The sequence below is a fragment of the Eumetopias jubatus genome, unplaced genomic scaffold, assembly GCF_037043125.1.
Source record: "Eumetopias jubatus isolate StellerSeaLion01/CBP00866 unplaced genomic scaffold, mEumJub1_p1.0 scaffold_17, whole genome shotgun sequence".
NCBI classification, from domain to species: domain Eukaryota; kingdom Metazoa; phylum Chordata; class Mammalia; order Carnivora; family Otariidae; genus Eumetopias; species Eumetopias jubatus.
This window is the reverse complement of record NW_028274823.1, coordinates 56728542-56744939: the sequence shown is the minus strand read 5'-3', so window position 1 is coordinate 56744939 and position 16398 is coordinate 56728542. Positions and strand designations below refer to the sequence as shown.

At 56.0% G+C, this 16398-nt stretch overlaps 2 protein-coding genes across 4 annotated transcripts in view; both read left to right on the top strand.

Annotated features, from left to right (window-relative positions):
* The window catches only part of UNC5B (unc-5 netrin receptor B), a 77889-nt gene extending 77084 nt beyond the window's left edge, over positions 1-805 (top strand). For both annotated transcript variants that reach the window (XM_028109701.2, XM_028109700.2), the window contains one exon: positions 640-805. In XM_028109701.2, coding sequence (XP_027965502.1) covers positions 640-805 — 166 coding nt within the window. The remainder of the gene's footprint in view (positions 1-639) is intronic.
* A 14500-nt stretch (positions 806-15305) lies between these two features.
* Positions 15306-16398, top strand: part of SLC29A3 (solute carrier family 29 member 3) — a 40628-nt gene continuing 39535 nt past the window's right edge. The window contains exon 1 of one of the 2 annotated variants that reach the window (XM_088019791.1): positions 15306-15521. In XM_088019791.1, the coding sequence (XP_087875917.1) occupies positions 15327-15521 (195 nt within the window). In that variant the 5' untranslated portion in view covers positions 15306-15326. The remainder of the gene's footprint in view (positions 15522-16398) is intronic. The other variant, XM_028109604.2, reaches the window with a different exon arrangement.

The following is a 16398-nucleotide window of genomic DNA, read 5'->3' as shown; positions in this document are numbered from 1 at the left end:
AGCCGGGACACCAGGTGTAATCACCATCTGCACCCCCATGCCCAGGACAGAGCAGGTGTTCTGGAAATGCTTGCGGAGTGACAGAGTATATTTTCATGTCAAAACCCTTCTGGAGAACTTAAAAAGTTCTTCTAGATAAATATAATGGCAACAATAGTCCTTATTACTACATACTTACTGAGAAACCCTTTAATAAACCTGTGTTGAGAAGATGCTACATACAAGACACCTTACTAGAAATGGATGGGCTTTGCAAAGTGTCTAAGGCTTTGTTCCTGCTCTCGGGGGAGTGTGGGGGGGTGAGACCAAGCAGGGAACGGATGTGGGAGGAGGAAAGAATGAAAGGCTAGGTTTGGACCATCTCTCCTGGGGCCAGTGTCTTTCAATGGTAGTACTAACAGGGATGATGGATGATGATGAGCAAGACAGTTTCCATTTTAGAGAGGAGGAGCCCGAGGCTCAGAGAGGAGCAGGGGCTACCCTGGGACCACACAGCCCCCCAGCAGAGGGGCTAGGGTTCAGACCCAGGATTGTGGGACCGCAGAGTCTTCTCACCTCCCAGTGCTCTCTCCATTTCCATGCTCGCAGGAGGTGCTGGGTGTTTGGGGAGCCCAATGGCCTTCTCCTTCCCTCTGCCAGGTACCTGAACTACTTTGCCACCAAAGCAAGCCCCACGGGTGTGATCCTGGACCTCTGGGAAGCTCTGCAGCAGGACGACGGGGACCTCAACAGCCTGGCGAGTGCCTTGGAGGAGATGGGCAAGAGTGAGATGCTGGTGGCCATGGCCACTGACGGGGACTGCTGAGCGGCCCCGGAACCATGGGCTGGGAGGGCGGGCAGGAGGCGGGCACAGGGAGGCTCGGGCAGCCTCATGAGAGGCGGGGCGGCCTATGCTGTCCCCCAGCTCACAGCCGGAGTCACCCTCTCCTCCTCCCCTCGCCCCACTCCAGACCACGACCAGCCTTAGCAAATCCATGTAGTCCGTTGTCCAGAGGACCCAGTGCTCCTTCTCTGCCCTTGGCTGTCTCTCCTGCCAGCAGATCTCTGCGGGGAACCCCCATGAGGTCTCCGGAGGCAGCCCAGGGGGCCAGGAGGGCCCCCCCCCCACTCCTTCCACACCACCTGCTACTGCCGCCCCGGGAGCTCTGGGTTACGTTTGTCTAAGTTTCGTCCTTCAGTTTCTCCCTCAGTTCCTGGTTTCTCCCCTGCCGCGAGCCCCTTTCTCCTTTCACACCATTTTCCTCTTTGAAGAGTCAAGTACAATTCACACAAACTGCTTTCTCCTGGCCAAAGCAAAAAGGAAAAGTAAAGGAAGAAAGAAACTTCAGACCGCCAGTCAGGCTCCAAGAAGAAAAAGAGCAACACCAAAACCACAAGGGAAAAGAAAAACCCAGTTTCTTAGGAAACGCACATGATTTATTATCCAGATATTTGGATAAGTCCTTTTTAAGAAAAAAAAAATGAAAATGAAAAACAACACAAAAAAAATAGAAAACTCTTTTCTTGAGTGTGGATGAGTATGGGCTTGCTCATGGCTCTGGCCAGGAGTGAGCATGTGTGCATGTGTGCCCGTGTGTGAGAGAGAGATTATCAGGGAGAGAGAGACAGAACACCTTGCTGCTAAGGATTCTGTCTTAGACTAACTCCTACAAGGCCTCAGTTTCCCCAGTTGTACAGGGTCAAATGGGGTTTTAGCCATGGTACCGTATTTCCCTCTAAAATCGTAAGCAGATGCTGAATCTATAGAGCCAAGGAGCCCTGAGGTCTGGAGTGGGGTGGGGTCCTCCCGCCCACCCGCCTCCCCAGGCAGATGCCGCACAGCCTCCCTGGGCTCCTGGGGAGTCCGGATTAAGAGGCCTTGGGGTAGAAAGTGTGGGCAGGCCGGGCCAGCTGTGAGCCAGGGACGATGTTTCCAGTGTCCCAGTCTGGTGGCTCCTGGAGAAGGGGGTGGGGCCCAAGCAGAGAAAGAAGTGGGGCAGAGGGATATAGAGTCTCCTATGGACGTTTCTCTCCTTCACCCCGGGATGGGACCAGCCAGGTCATCCCTCCACCTGGCAGCTCGTAGACTAGGTGGGCTGCAGCATATTGGCATTCTGTTAATGCCCAGGAATCCAGAAACTGGTCTTCCCCAGCCTCAGTTGGCTGGGGAAGTTCATCTATAAAACAGAAGGGATGGATAAGAGGGCCTCTAACTGCAGAAGCCTGAGCTTCTGGGCCTCGGTGTGGCTTTGAAGAACGTGTCAGCAGTCAGCCTTGCAGTCCGGGAGGTGGGTGCCCGGCTGGGCTCTACACGCCTTCCCCCGCCCCGTACTGGAGGAGGACCTGGGGAGGGCTGTTTTCCCAGCTCTGACCTCCACCGGCACCTCCCTCAGCCCGGTTCTCAGCCTCCCTCTGCAGTCTGGGAGGTCTTGAAGGGAGCTTTGAACAGGCAGGGCTGCCAGAGTGGAGGGGCCAGGACCCCCTTGCCAGCCTGCTCCAGGACGCTCCTAGGGGCCATCAAATCAAGGTCCCTTTTTGACTGGCTGACAAGGGCTGGGACCTGGCTCTTACAACTGGCACAGAGGCCTCTCTCTCCTCCTTCGCACCCAGGGCAAAGTCTGTGCCAGCCCCCCCGCCCCGACAGCTCTGGGCAGGCTCTGACCCCAGGGCTTGCCCCAGCAGGTCCATGAGCAGCTGCTGGGACCAGCCTGGGCATATCCTGGCCTTTGAAAGCCTGGTCTCCTGGGAGGAAAGCAGGTTTGGGAGCGCCAGTCCCAGGCGGTGTCCCCAACCTACCCCTCCCTGCCATGGACTCTGGGGCTTATGGGGGTTCTCACCACCTACCGACCCCCCTGGGGGGTAGGTTAGCCGCAGGCAGACAGAGGCCTGCTCGGTTTGAGAGAGGATTTCTTCTATCAGGGCTGCTGAAGGGGCCAGGCCTGCATTCGGGGTGGGGCAGCAACAGCTCTTGACCCCAGCGCCTGTGTGGTGTTGCCTCAAAGGCAGCGAGCCTTCCCTGCCCAGGGTGCCCATCCGCTGGGGGCTCCAAGTCCCCGAGGCCTCCTAGCCTGAGCCATGGAGGCCTGTGTGGCAGCATGGCCTTGACGGCAGCCTAACCAGTGCCACAGAGGCTTTCCCGGTGCCCTTCCCATCCGTCTCTAAAAGGCCCCCGGGCAGCCTGGAGTCCAAAGACCAGCGCTCAAGCTCCAGCTGTGCCATTAAACTGCTGTGTGGCCTCAGGCACAGGACTGCCCTCTCTGGGCCTCATCTTTTCATACCCGCAGCTGTCTGACTCCCTTTGGGTTCTGACACATGGTCGTTCTAGGGTTCTAGTGGGAACCCTAGCGGGGGGAGGTTGGCCGCGGTCTGCCATGCCCCTCCTTCCCACCCTGCCTGCCCAGCACCCAGGATGGGAGCTTTTGCTGGATGAGGCCAGGCCAGCCACCCATGTGCCATTTCTCAGTTGATTTCCAAAAAGTGTGTACCAGGGCCTGGAGCACAGACCCAATTGGCTGGAGCCTCCTGGGAGGGTTCAAACTGTCCAGCTTTATAAGAAATGCCTGGAAAAGTTTAGCTGGCTCCATCCATCAGTCCTCTGCTGAGGCTGCCGTGGCTGCAGCCCCACACCGCCCACCTTAGGGTAGCATCAGGATTTCTCCTCTTATTCAGGCCTAAGCGGCTGCCACACATGACCCATGTGCCCCATGAGAGGCAGATCAGGGGCCCCCGAGGGGCTTGCAGGGGCCTTGAGTGGGTGTTTGTGTCTCTCTCATCGCTGGGATGTGCTTGCACGTGCATGTGTGTGTGCGTGCCCCGGATGTGCGTGCTTTTGTCTGCAGGCACATCAGGTTGCCTGCGCCCCCCCCGGAACATGTCCCCACCCGGATGTGCGTGTGTGACCTCCCTGAGTCCACAGGGTCAGTCAGTGTATCTTCTACGTGCCTCTCCTCTGCCTTCTCTTGCAGAGACCAGGGGTCCTCCTAAGGGTGTGGGGGTCTCTCCATCTCCTGGAAGACCCAGGACCCTCTGGTCCCCTTCTCCCAGCAACCAGGCAGCTGGGCCAGGTCCCTTAGTACACCTTCGGAGGGAAGGTGACCGGGAGTTTGGGTGCAGGGAGCAGCTCTGCTGGGGGCAAAGGGCTGGCCCCCCTGCCTGGGCCGTGGACATGGTTATGTGTCCCGGGGATGTAGGGCTGCGGGGATGGCCCGATCCCACTGCTGTTTATTCTGTAAACTTCAACCTGTACATAACGTTTAGCATTCCTATTGTAACAAAATTAATTTTTACAAAATAAATTATATTTCCTAGTCTAATAAAAAATTGCAGTTGTATTCTGTTGTCTTCCTGACTGTCTTTCAATCAGCAACTGGGATGACCTTCCTACTTTTCTCAAAGTTCTGTGGGTTTGGGATCGGGTGGTCATTGTCAGCTCTCTGAGCTCCTGGAAACGATCAAGCTCAACTGCTTCATTTTACAGAAAGGAAAACTGGCCCAGACAGAGATAAGGACTTCTCTGTGGTCACACAGCAAGGTAGAGCCCGGGCTGGATCTGGATCCCAATCCCTGCTCCCCAGTCGACACCCTCAGTGCATAAAGCATTCATGGAATATGTTCAGGGGTCAGTCATTTGAGCCAGCTGTGGGCTAGGTGATAAGTGGACATGAAGCCCCCAGCATCCCTTTCTGCCTACAAGAAATGCAGAAGGGCGGAGGCTGAGAGGTCAGTTTAGAGCACTCACCTGGAACATAATGGTGCACGTAGAAAGGGATTGGTGGGTGGGCTGGGATCGCGTGACTTTGGACTCAGGGCCGCTATGCATGGCTGGGCAGGTGACACACTGGACAAGAGTATCATTTCTAAATACCTAAAGGGGAGAATGGTGCCATTCTCACAGATTGCAGATTTGTGTATTTACTGTGTTTCCAGCAGATGGCAGTAAAGGTCCTGTTCTAATAAAATCAGCACATTGGTGTTAATTTTCCCACAGATGGCTTGAAGGGGTGTTTCTTTTCTACTTTGCACAAGGGGGCCCTGTGGCTGGCAGGGGCCCTGTTAGCTGGTCGTCAGGCCTTCCTGCGCGCTGAGTTCTAGTCCCAGCATTTTCCAGCTTGCAGTGCCTGCTTCATGGTGGATGCTGTGATCTCTGAAGTTTGGAGTGAAAGTACCCTCTGGTCTCATAGTGAGAGACTCACAGTGTCCATCAGCACATGAAAGGCTCTGAGAAGTCCCACGAGAAGCTTGTCTCTTCATATTAATACAGGGTGCCCCCGGTGTATTTGGCCGTGGACCCCTTTTTAACCTTCCCATGCCCTGAGGTATGAGGTACCTAGAGGCCCCGCCTGTTCTGACTTTGAGGGAGCTGTGGCTCTGGGGTGTGTGCCAGGTGTCGCCTGGCTGTCCCACGACGGGTAGGGAGCACCCATGGGCTAGGTCCTCTGGGAGCTTATGGCGCAGTGGGACGGGCCCGAGTTTCATTGTGCACTCACCCACACATGTGCATAGACCACCGCTCAGACTGTCATCATTCCCCTGGGACCCAGGGTGTCTGCAGCATTCACACTCATCTGCCGGGGGGTGGGGGGCCAGGAAGGGAAGGGGGTACAGCCTGAGGGGGGGCAGCAGTGCAGGGAAGGGTGGGCAGAGTCAGGTGTGGGATGGTAATTTCCTACCAAGTAGCCCCATAAGCAGGCAGATTGTGTAGGTGCCCCCAGGAATCAAGGATACCCATTTAAACCCCTCACCCTCTGCCCACTACCTAAGCAGGAGGGCCTCTACCTTGCCACCTGCCCCTTGCTAGGTGCAAAGAGTTCTGGCCTGGGGAGGAGGGACCTGGGTTCTAGTTCTGATGCTGTGCGGGTCACTGTCCCTCCCTGGGCCTCAGTTTCCCTACCCATGAATTGTGGGCCTTAGACCTGCCAGGCTGTAAGTTCCCTCTCGCTGGTGTAGTTCTGTAATTTGGGGTCCTGCTTCTAGGCTGGGGTGTGACAGCCCCTCCTGGTGGGCCCTCCTCCCTCACAGTTCCAGGGGTGGATGAGGAAAAACCAGAAGCCGGCAGAGATGGGCTGGTTCCGACCCTATAACCAAGCGGCAGCCCGAGGAGGTGCCCTAGAGCTGGGCAGGGATGTGACGAAGCTGGTGCAGCCCTCAGGCTTCAGACCACCAGCTGCCCCCCTCTGCCACTGGGGGCCATAGGAAAACCCATTCCAACCCCAGCCTCGGGTTCAAGATCACACACAGGAAGACCTCATCCAGTTCGGCTTAGCAAATCTGTCAAAACTCTTGCCCATTTTAATTCAAAACAGGATACGAGCCTATAGCTAAAAAAAAAAAAAAAAAAAATGTTTAAAGAACAAAAGAAGAGTCTCACGTCCTGTCTGCTGCTCCCCTCCCTGTCCCCAGTCTTCCCCACCCAGAGGCAACTGGTTTATTTTTTTATATATCCTCTCAGGAAGATCTATGCAAATACAAACATATATTTGTACATGTAAATATTTAAATATAATGGATCTGATCCAAGAGTCTCAACCCCTTGAGGTATAAACATGAAATAGTTTTATTTTTCCAATAACTGCTCGGAAATTCATTTCGCCGACACTGTGTTTCCCACAGGATAACAGGCTCCCTTAATGATGTCCCCATGGAGGTCCCTAACTTTTCCCTCCCTCGCTGTCATTAAGACGGTCTCTATCTCATTTTGGTTGCTAAGGCTCAGCCCATTGATCTTGGAACTCCAGCGTCCGGTTTAACTAAAGCGCTCGGAGGGCCTGCTGTATAGGCCACTGGGGGCTGTGGACCCCTGCTCTCCCTGCCCCTTCCTTCACCGCCTCCACCAGCCTCTCTCTGCTGCCTAGGGCACCTTCCTCCCTCCCGGCCTCCTCCCTCCGCCCGACACGGGAAAACCTGCCATCCAACCCGTCACTCTGCACTGGGCACAGGCGTCCCACACCAAGAGCCCAGCCTTCCTAGCCCTTGGTCCTGGAGAACTGGGTGACTGTCCTCAACAGGAAGCTGTCTCTACCACAATCCCTGCCCTGGATTCAGCCTTCCAGCGACAGGAGGAGCTCAAGATGAGGAGCTCCCCAGTCCTGACTTTTCCCCAAACACAAGCTGGTGGGGCGGAGGGTGGGGTTCCACGGCTCATCCGGCACACCGTGTCCGTTGGTCAGTCCCGGGCACAGGGTCCAGGAGGCACACACTGCCCTCAGAGCCTGTGGCCTAACCAGGAGACAGAGACACCAGCGGACAAAGGGGGCCATGGAAGCTCAAAGAGGCCACTGACTGAGCTGAGCGTCGAGAAAGGCTTTCTGGAATAGTGGTATTTTAAAGATTTTATTTACTTATTTGAGAGAGAAAGAGCACAAGCAGAGTGGAGGGCAGGGGGAGAGGGAAAAGCAGACTCCCCACTGAGCAGGGAGCCCAATGCGGGACTCCAACCCAGGACCCCGGGATCATGACCGGAGCCGAAGGCAGACATTTAACCTACTGAGTCACCCAGGCGCCCCCGGAACCGTAATATTTTAGAACATTGGGGTTGGTTTCTCTGAGCCATAGTTTCTCAGCTGTACATTTTGGGGGAGATGCTTTTAGGCAAAAGTTTGCAGCAACTTCCTTTTATGAAACTTCTTGCTTAGAGAAGACACTGATGTCCCTTTAGCAGGTAATGGGTCAGATGTCTGCCGCAGGTGCCGAAATGGTCTGAGGGCCCTCTCTGGCTGTGCGTATGCACGTGGGGGTGGGAGCTGGTGACCTCTCAGGGACCCTGACCCAGGACATGGGGGTAATCCTGGGGAGGGGGCACCCATGAATCTGTGCCGTTCCTGCAGCCGTGAGGACCTGACCCAGCCCGGGCCTCCCTGGGGTAGCTTGAATCTACCCACCCCAGCTTCTCGGCCTAGAAAGCTTCCCCAGGGAGAGGGTCTGGGATACTTGGACATTCAATCAATATTTATTGATCTGATCCATAGATGGGCACGGAACAGGGGGTGCGGGGCGATAAATCATGCTTGGACGCGGCCCCCTAGCAGCTCACTGCAGCATAAAAAGTGAGTTCCCATAGTTTCCCAGAACTGAGGAGCAGCCAGCCTGGGACTGGCACCAGCTTTGTACAAGCACGAAGAAGGGAGAGGATCATTCTGGCTGGCCTGCCTTGGAAGGTAGTGGTGTCTGAGCAGGTGGAGGGCTGGGTCCAAGGAACCACCAGGTGGCAGGAACTGCATGGTCACAGGTATGGAGATGAGAAAGCTCATAGCAGAGGGATCAAAGGATCAGTTTGGGAGTCTGGGAAGGACAGAGGGGCCAGGCTGACCCCACTGCCATAGGCCATCCGCTCCAGGTTCACACAGATCTGTTCCTTGGGATTGGATTCAGCCTCAGGGCTTCATCTGTAGGCCTGGGTCAAAAGCAAGTATCTCCAGGACCCAGACTGCTCATCATATGAATAAGAGAAGTGGCCATATCAACACTTCACAAAGAAACGTGCCCTCTTGGCTGGTTCTTAAAACATACGAGGTCTTAGCTTATTGCTTGCTTCCCACTTCTGTTAGCAGCATGGATCTCTACTTGAGTGGAACAGGAGGATAAATGTTCTATCAGATGGCCTCTCACGTTTGGCCTCAGCACTCTAGGGAGCAATAGGGAGCAGTGGAGACTGTAGCTAACAGAGACCACCCAGCCCACTGGAGGGGAAGGCCCTTACTACTGGCTCAGACTGGTGGTTGCCAGGCAGGAGTGAGGGCCCAGGACTGCTCTATCCTTCTGCTTTTAGAAACCAGACATCAGGATTGGGATTTGTATGTGAAATCATTCCATCTGGCTAACTGCGGGCCCTATTTTTTTGAAACACCGCGTAGGTCCAACAAGACCCGCCCAGCCTGGGATCTGCTTGGCAGAGGTGGGCTTTAGAAAGGTGTCCAGCAGGGGAGGGACAGGCTCAGAGCTGCTCTGGTTCAGGGGTCTGCTGACTGAGACCGTCCTGAGCCCCTGGCCCTGTCTACAGAGTGCCAAGAGGCCCCTGCCTGCGCGCCACTTTGCTGGGGTGGCATCTGAAGGAAAGTGGTGCCTGCCTCGGCACCCCTCCTACATCCCTCCATGGGATGGTGGCCTCAGCCCGTCTTCTTCCCAGGAGCTTCCCCACTGCCTGATGAACCCCAGGTCAGGGCTGAGCTGAGGCCCTGGGGTCTCCGCAATTCCCCTATCCCCAGGTCGCCAGGGACAGATGCCCAGTGTTCAGACCAGTGAATATTGTGATTACCCAAGGGGGTTGCAGTTGGCAGAAGCTGTTCCCGAGAACTGCAGGGGCTCGCTGCGATCCATTTTCCCAACTTTTAGGATGGCAGAGGTGGGGGGTCCTCGGCCATCATCTCCTGCATTTCACCTGATGCCAGAATTCCCTCCACAATAGCCCAGACTCGGGCTTGTCCAGACACCATTGGACTACCTCCAGAGATGGTGAACACACTCCTTACTAAAAGAATAATAATAAATGGCATTTATTGACTGCTTACTTATTTTCACCGTAGGGGCTAATTTTACCCTCAGCAATCGCTAGGAATATGTCTAAGTCATACTCCCTGACGACTTTTCAAAGATTTGGAAACCGATCTCATGTTCCACCCTAGAGCCATTCCTCCTCCATCCAAATGCTGCCAGGTCCTGATGAGGCACAGCTCAGCGTCCACAAGCCCTTTTGTGCGCCCTCCAGTTCCTGGTGGCTTGCCTCTGTCCCTCCGACTCCCAGGGGGATTACGGTGGGATGACCTCACAGGATGGGGGAGGCATAGAGCCACCAACAACTGGGAGGTCTGATCCCCTCTGGCTCCAGAGCCCATCCCCTTCCTAGGATGGAGATATGCTGTGAGCCTGCTGGAGTCTGGAGGCCCATCTCAGGTTGGTAACCATGAATTCAGAGTGGAGTTGCTTGCCGGCTGGGGACTTTCTCCAGCGAGGCTCATCTGCTCAGATGTAGGTGGGTGCATCCGTGGTCAGCCAGCGGGACCACTAGGAGACGGGGGCATGGGGATTTGGGGCATTGCTAAGATGCTACTGCAACAATGGGCCATGGGATCTAAGCTGAGTCAGGCTGGAGGGCAAGATGCCCGATGCATGGAGGGGAGACAGAGGGGTCAGGGGCTGGAATCTCCAGGAGGCACAGAACTTTCCCAAAGGGAGCCGTGGGACACAGAAGGAGAGGTGGTTAGAGTCGGAGGGTGGATTTGAACTGGTAATGTGAGAGCAGACAATTAGCTCAGCAATTATGAATGAGTCCTTGTCTCCCCAGACCCACGTGCCCTGCGGGGGAGTCCAGTAAGCCCCAGACGGCAGGAGTGCAGCCTCACTCAGCCAGCCAGGCTGCACCCGCTGCAGTGACAGAGCGTCGTCGCAAGATGGCCTGCCAACCCCGTGCCTTGGCGGCCTCGGCAGCCTCCTGGCTAACTCCTACAGCAGCAGCTGTGTGAATATGCAGGTTCTGCCTGTTGCTGAATTGCCTACAGGTCAGCAGGCTTTGGGTTAAGAGTTTGTGTGACTTGGATAATGTCCCCTGCTGGGCTCTGGGGGCAGTAAGGTGTCGATTTAAGTCTTGGCCACTTAGTAGCTGTGTGACTCTGAGCAAGATACCAACCTCTCTGAACCCCAGGGTCCTCATATGCAAAATGAGGCTAACTAGCGTACCTAGTTATGGAGTTGTACGTTGGACTCCAGTAAGTGTCCCTGCAGGAGAGAGGTGGGGGGCAGCCAGCGCAGAGCTCTTTGAAGAAACCCCTTCCTTGACAGGCAGCAGTCCTGCTTAATAGACACTTACTCTCTGCTGGAATTGCTCCACGTCGAGTTCTGGGTCCCTTGAAAACATCTGCCCAGCCCTGGGAGGCCAAGTGCAGCAAGAGGGACGCCTGACCGCCCCCCTCCCCATCAGGGACAGCATCTGGGAAGGTCTTCAGCCTTCTGGTTTTTGTTATTTCACTGTCGGCAGTGCCTATTCTGTCAGCTGTAGTTAAAGTGTACAGGATCGGAGCGTCTTGGGGAAATCCGGATGCTTGACCCGATCTGCACATTGCACAAGCTAAATGGAACAGAGAGCTCGCTGAGCAAACAGATTCAAGACAAGTCTTCTGCCTTCCCCCCAAGAACCACACAGGGGCTCCAAATCCTCCAAAACAGTGTCCCAGGGCCCCCCACAGCTCCCGCCTCCTGCCCACCCCTTCCCCACCTTTCAGGTAAGGTCCAAGTGTCTTGGGCTGGATATTTCAAACTGCACTGACTTAGGTTCGGGAGGCAGGAATGGGAGCCAGGATGGTTCAAGGCCTGGAACGCGTAAGAGGCCAAATTATTAAAACCTTGCAAATATGGATCTGTTTTTTTAGGCTGGACAAATCAGTCAGATACTGAAGCCAAGTGGCCCCAGCCTCTAGTCCGTTGCCCTGCCTGTGACCAGCGATCACCACGGTCACCTCTTTAGCCCTGGTGGGGCCTGTTCTCCTCTCCTGCAAAACCCTTATGGAATGCTGTGCCATGGAAAGGAAGGCTGTGGCCAGCAGGGTGACGACCACGCCCCCAGTCTGGCTCCCAGGGCCGTCCCAGTCCCGAACTTTCTCACAGCCTCGTACCCCTCACTCCACCAACATGTCACCGCTCTCCCCTCTGCCTTCACTTTAGCCTTCTGCTCCTTCTGGAAGGTCCTCCCTGCCGTCCTCCATGGGCCACAAGCATGCTGAAGATTCAGCTCCAAGGTGGTTAGAGTCGGAGGGTGGATTGTTTCTCCCCAGAAACCCTTTGTAGAGGCCACTTCTAGGTCACAGGCTTAAACAATGGAAACCTGAGTGGGATAAAAGGGCCCACAGTGACCCCCCCCAGCTGACTGCAAACAGGCTCATTAGGCGACCCACCTGGAAATAGCCAGAGGCCCTGGCTGACCCATGGGCTGCTCAAAATCGGGCACAGGGGGCGCCTGGGTGGCTCAGTCATTGGGTGTCTGCCTTCGGCTCAGGTCATGATCCCAGGGTCCTGGGTTCGAGCCCCGTATCGGGCTCCCTGCTCGGCGGGAGGCCTGCTTCTCCCTCTCTCACTCTCCGAGCTTGTGTTCCCTCTCTCGCTGTGTCTCTCTCTGTCAAATAAATAAAATCTTAAAAAAAAAAAAAATCGGGCACAGGTACCATAAAGGGGAAAATTCCATACATTCCCACGTCTCCCCATTTCCCCCCTTAACTGCAGCTCCCCACCACCGCCTCCTAGCAGACAGTCTCTTCTCTACTGTCCGGCCTGCTTCTTCCTTGCAGTGTAGTCAATAAACTTCTACCTCCTTCGTTCTGCCTTGGTGAGTTCTTTTACCTCCCATGTCGCTGGCCTCCGCCAGATCGGGAAGCCCCATACCCTTTTATCTGCATCCCACTTCTTACCCTACCCACCCCCAGGCCCTTAGGAGGGGCACGTGGGAGAGCAGAAAACAGGGGCCACCTTCAGAGTCAGACACACCTGCAGGGGGAGCAAATACAGGCTCCACCGTCCTGTGACCTTGGGCCAGCTACTTAATTTTACGAGCCTGGGACTTGCGCCTGTGAAATAGGGCGGGTGCCCAGTCCTTGCTGACTCCTGGCACCTGCCCACCAATGCCCCCCACCGCACCATGCACACCCCTGCAGGGCTTCCAATGCTGGCCTGCCTCCCCGGGGAGGGTGCAAGCTCCTCCAAAGCAAGACCCCAGCCCTCCCTACCTTTGGGCCTCTGCACAGTTTTCACTCTCAACACTTCTGACACCAAACATGTGGGTTTTTTGCCCACCAACAACCAATTCTCCCTCTCTCCAGTGTCCTGCAATTCAGTTCAATGCTGACACAACCGCTGGGAGATGGCATCAGTCCCTTGAGACTGTCACCACCTCAGACGCCAGTAGAACATATGGGCTGCCCAGGGTATCCAGACTTCTGTCCGACTTGGCTACGAAGTCGGGCGTTCCTACAACACCCCAACCTTTAGTTTCAATAGTTTGCTAGAAGGGCTTACAGAACTCAGAAAAACACTTATCTTACTATCCTCAGTTCATTATAAAGGATACAGATGAACAGGGTCCAAGGTCCCCAGCAAAGGAGCTTCTGTCCCCATGGAGCTGCCAGGCACCACCCTCCCAGCAAGGAGATGTGTTCCCCAACTCAGAAGCTCTCTGAACCCCATCATTTAGGGGTTTCTATGGAGGCACATAGGCATGATTAATGAACTCTGTGGTCATTGTGATTAAATCAGTCTCCAGCTCCTCTTCTCCCCTGGGGCGGAGGGGGGGTATGGTGCTGAAAATCCCAACCCCTAAATTTGTGGTTGCTTCCTCTGGCACAACCTTCCCCCATCCAGAAGCTATCTAGGGGCCCAGCAAGAGTCACCTGATTAGCATAAACCCTGGCGTGGTCAAAAGGGGCTTATTATAAACAAACAAACAAAACTCTCCTAGTGATGAGGGAGCAGAAGGCTAGCTGAAGACAGAGCATAAGCTGACACCCTGCAACCCATGTGTGTGACATTCTTCCAGGGATCTCCCAACTATCTTAATGTTAATACCTTGCTAGAAGGGAAAACAACCTTAACTTGACAGTGGCCTGAGCTCTGGTATCTTGTAGGAATCCAGTAGGTTGGTCCTCTTTAGCATATGAAAGTTCTTTTGAAACCTCCCTTTTCCTTATGTCCCCCAGCTCCGGAGTATATAATCCCCACTCCTCAAGACCCACATGCAGCAGCTCTTTCTGCCCACGGGCTCTGTCCCCGTGCTTTATTAAACCACCATTTTGCCCCAAAGATGTCTCAAGAATTCATCGTCTCCAGACCTCACTCCCCCGAACCTCACCTGTATTCCAAAACCACATCACTATCACCTCTATTACCCAGAAAATTCCAAGGGTTTCGGAAGCTCTCATGTCCAGACCAATGTTAACAACAAAATCCAACCAAGTGAATTTGAGGATCTAATTGACTTTATTAAATGATTCATGGACTGGACAGCACCCCATCTAGCAAGCAGAGAGGCACTCGAGGCACTGTACAAAATGGGAGGTTTTTATAAAAGGAGGGTGGGGGCAAAAGAGTTTTTAGGAAAAAAAAAAAGATCTCTCCCATGGAGGTTGTTTGCTAGGGGAAAAGCAAGATATCTTATCACGTGGATTGCCTTATCTTCCGTTGGGGGTGGGGTGGGATAGAGGGGGCCCCAGGTGACAGATTCATTTGGTGCTGCTGGAAAGAAATATTTCCTGACTGACCAGTTAAGGCCACATTTCTGGCGGAGGTTGAAACTGCATTTAGTTTGGGTATTAAGGCCCGGTTTGGGAACTCAGTCATTTGGGGCCTGCGGTTTTCTTTCTTTAACACCAAATATATATATGTGTATATATACATGTATGTATATATGTATTTTTAAATATTTTTATTAATTTGAGAGAGAGAGCGTGTGGGAAGCGGGGGAGGAGCAGAGGGAGAGAGAGGGGGCAAGAATCTCAAGCCCACTTCCCGCTGAGTGCCGAGGCTGGTGCCTGGCTGTACCCAGGACCCTGAGGTCACACCTGAGCTGAAACCAAGAGTCCCACGCTTAACCAACTGAGGCACTGGGGCGCCCCCCAAATATATATTTATATCACGGTATCACAGGTCCTCATTGCAGTAGGTCTGTTGAAGGAAGGAAACTGTTCTGAGCCTCACCTTGCCCCAGAGCACCCAGCACTGGGCGCCCCCTTGTGGCGGGGGCCATCACAGGCGGGCAGGGGTTTTAGAACCCCAGCTCCATTTCGGCGTCCCGTAAGCGCCGCCTTCCCCTGTCTGTGAAAGGGGCATACTTGCACCCCTGGCCCTCAGGCTTGCGAGGGGTGAAAGGCCTGGCAGAGAGAGGAAGAGGGGCGGGTAAAGGTGGCCCCATTGGCCTGCCGTTGGGACGCGAACACGAAAGTCCGGGGGCTGGTGGGAGAGCCTGGCGGGATGGTCCCGAGGACCGGTTCCCCCACCTCCCACCCCGACCCCCGCCCCCGGCCCAGCTTCCCCTCCGCCTCGGCCGGACGATGGGCCTCCGGAAGGCGGTGACAAGGCAAAGCATCATGGCGCTGGCCTGGCACACAGGAGGCCTTGACACTAGGCGCCAAAGCTGGGTGGCTGGGCCAGCAGGGTTCATGGGGGCTGCAGTTAGAGGGGGCTCTCTGCAGGAGTCTGGGGGCGAGCGGGAGCTCTTCCGGGCCCCGGGGCGCAGGCTCTGGGGACCGCAGGGGCCGGCTCCCGGGGAGGGGGCGGAAGGAGTGCGCGCAGCAGCCCGGAGGCCGAGCGGCGCGCGCTCCAGGGCCCGGGCGGGCGGTGCACGGGGCGCCCGGCGCCTCACTCGGTCCGCCTGTGCAATGGGCGCGGCGGCGCGGGGACGCCGGGCCGGGGAAGGGTTTGCAAATCGGGAAGCGCCGGCGTCGGCGGCCCGGGCCGGGGCGGGGCGGGGCCGGGAGGCGGAGCTCGGCCTGCGGCCCCTCGGAGCCCCGACTCGCAGTGGCCGCGGCGGCCGGGGAGGCAGCGGCGGCGGCGGCGGCGGCGCGGCGGCGACAGTAAGTGCGGGCCGGTGGTCGGGCGTGGACCTGACCCCCGGCCGGCTCTTCAGGCTCCCGGCCGCCCCCTGGGCTCACGCTTCGGCGGCCTCCCCCGAGGAGCCCTCCTGAGGGCTGCTCCGCGGGAACCTCGGGAGGGGGAGCCCCAGCAGCCCCAGCCACCCCGCTGCGGCGCCTCTCATCTCTCACTGTATCCCTCCCCATCGTGCCCCCTCTGACTCCTGGCCCCCCCTTTTTCCCTTTTTGGGTCGCTGTGCTCTTTCTCCCCCTGGATTTTCTCCCCTCCTCTTCCTCCTCCTCATGGATTTCCTGACGTGGGACCCCACTGCCTGGTTGTGGGGGGCCTGGGTATGGACGAGTCAGCCCAAAGTATCCAGAAGGTGGCGACTCTTAGTTCAAATTAGGGGAGTCTGAGGCTGGGGGTGCCTCCAACCCCAAAGCCGATTCTGCCATGGTGTCTGGGTGGCACCCTTTGTTCCCCAGAAGTGCTTTCCCGTGGGTTAGCATCACCAGCTCCCCTACCCTCATTTCACAGGTGAGGAAATCGAGGCACAGTGGGGAGATTGACTGAGCCAGAGTCAGAAACCTGCTCAGAACCAGGCCTCCCAGTTCCAGATGGTGGTCTGCAGCAGCCCAGGCACCACACACTTCTGCTTCTTTGTGGGGGTGCTGCCCCTTCCCCCAACTCACCCAGGAAGGGAGCCCCGCCAAGCCTGGCCAACTCCTGCAGATTACTGAGTACAGGGCAGGCCACAGCCAGCCCACACTGCGGACACCAGGGCTCTTCCTTAGCGTTCTTTTTCCTTTCTTTCCTTTTAATCCAAAAAGCCAGCAGCCAGCTTTTATAAAGAGTAGTAAGACTTTGCTCACTCCAGTG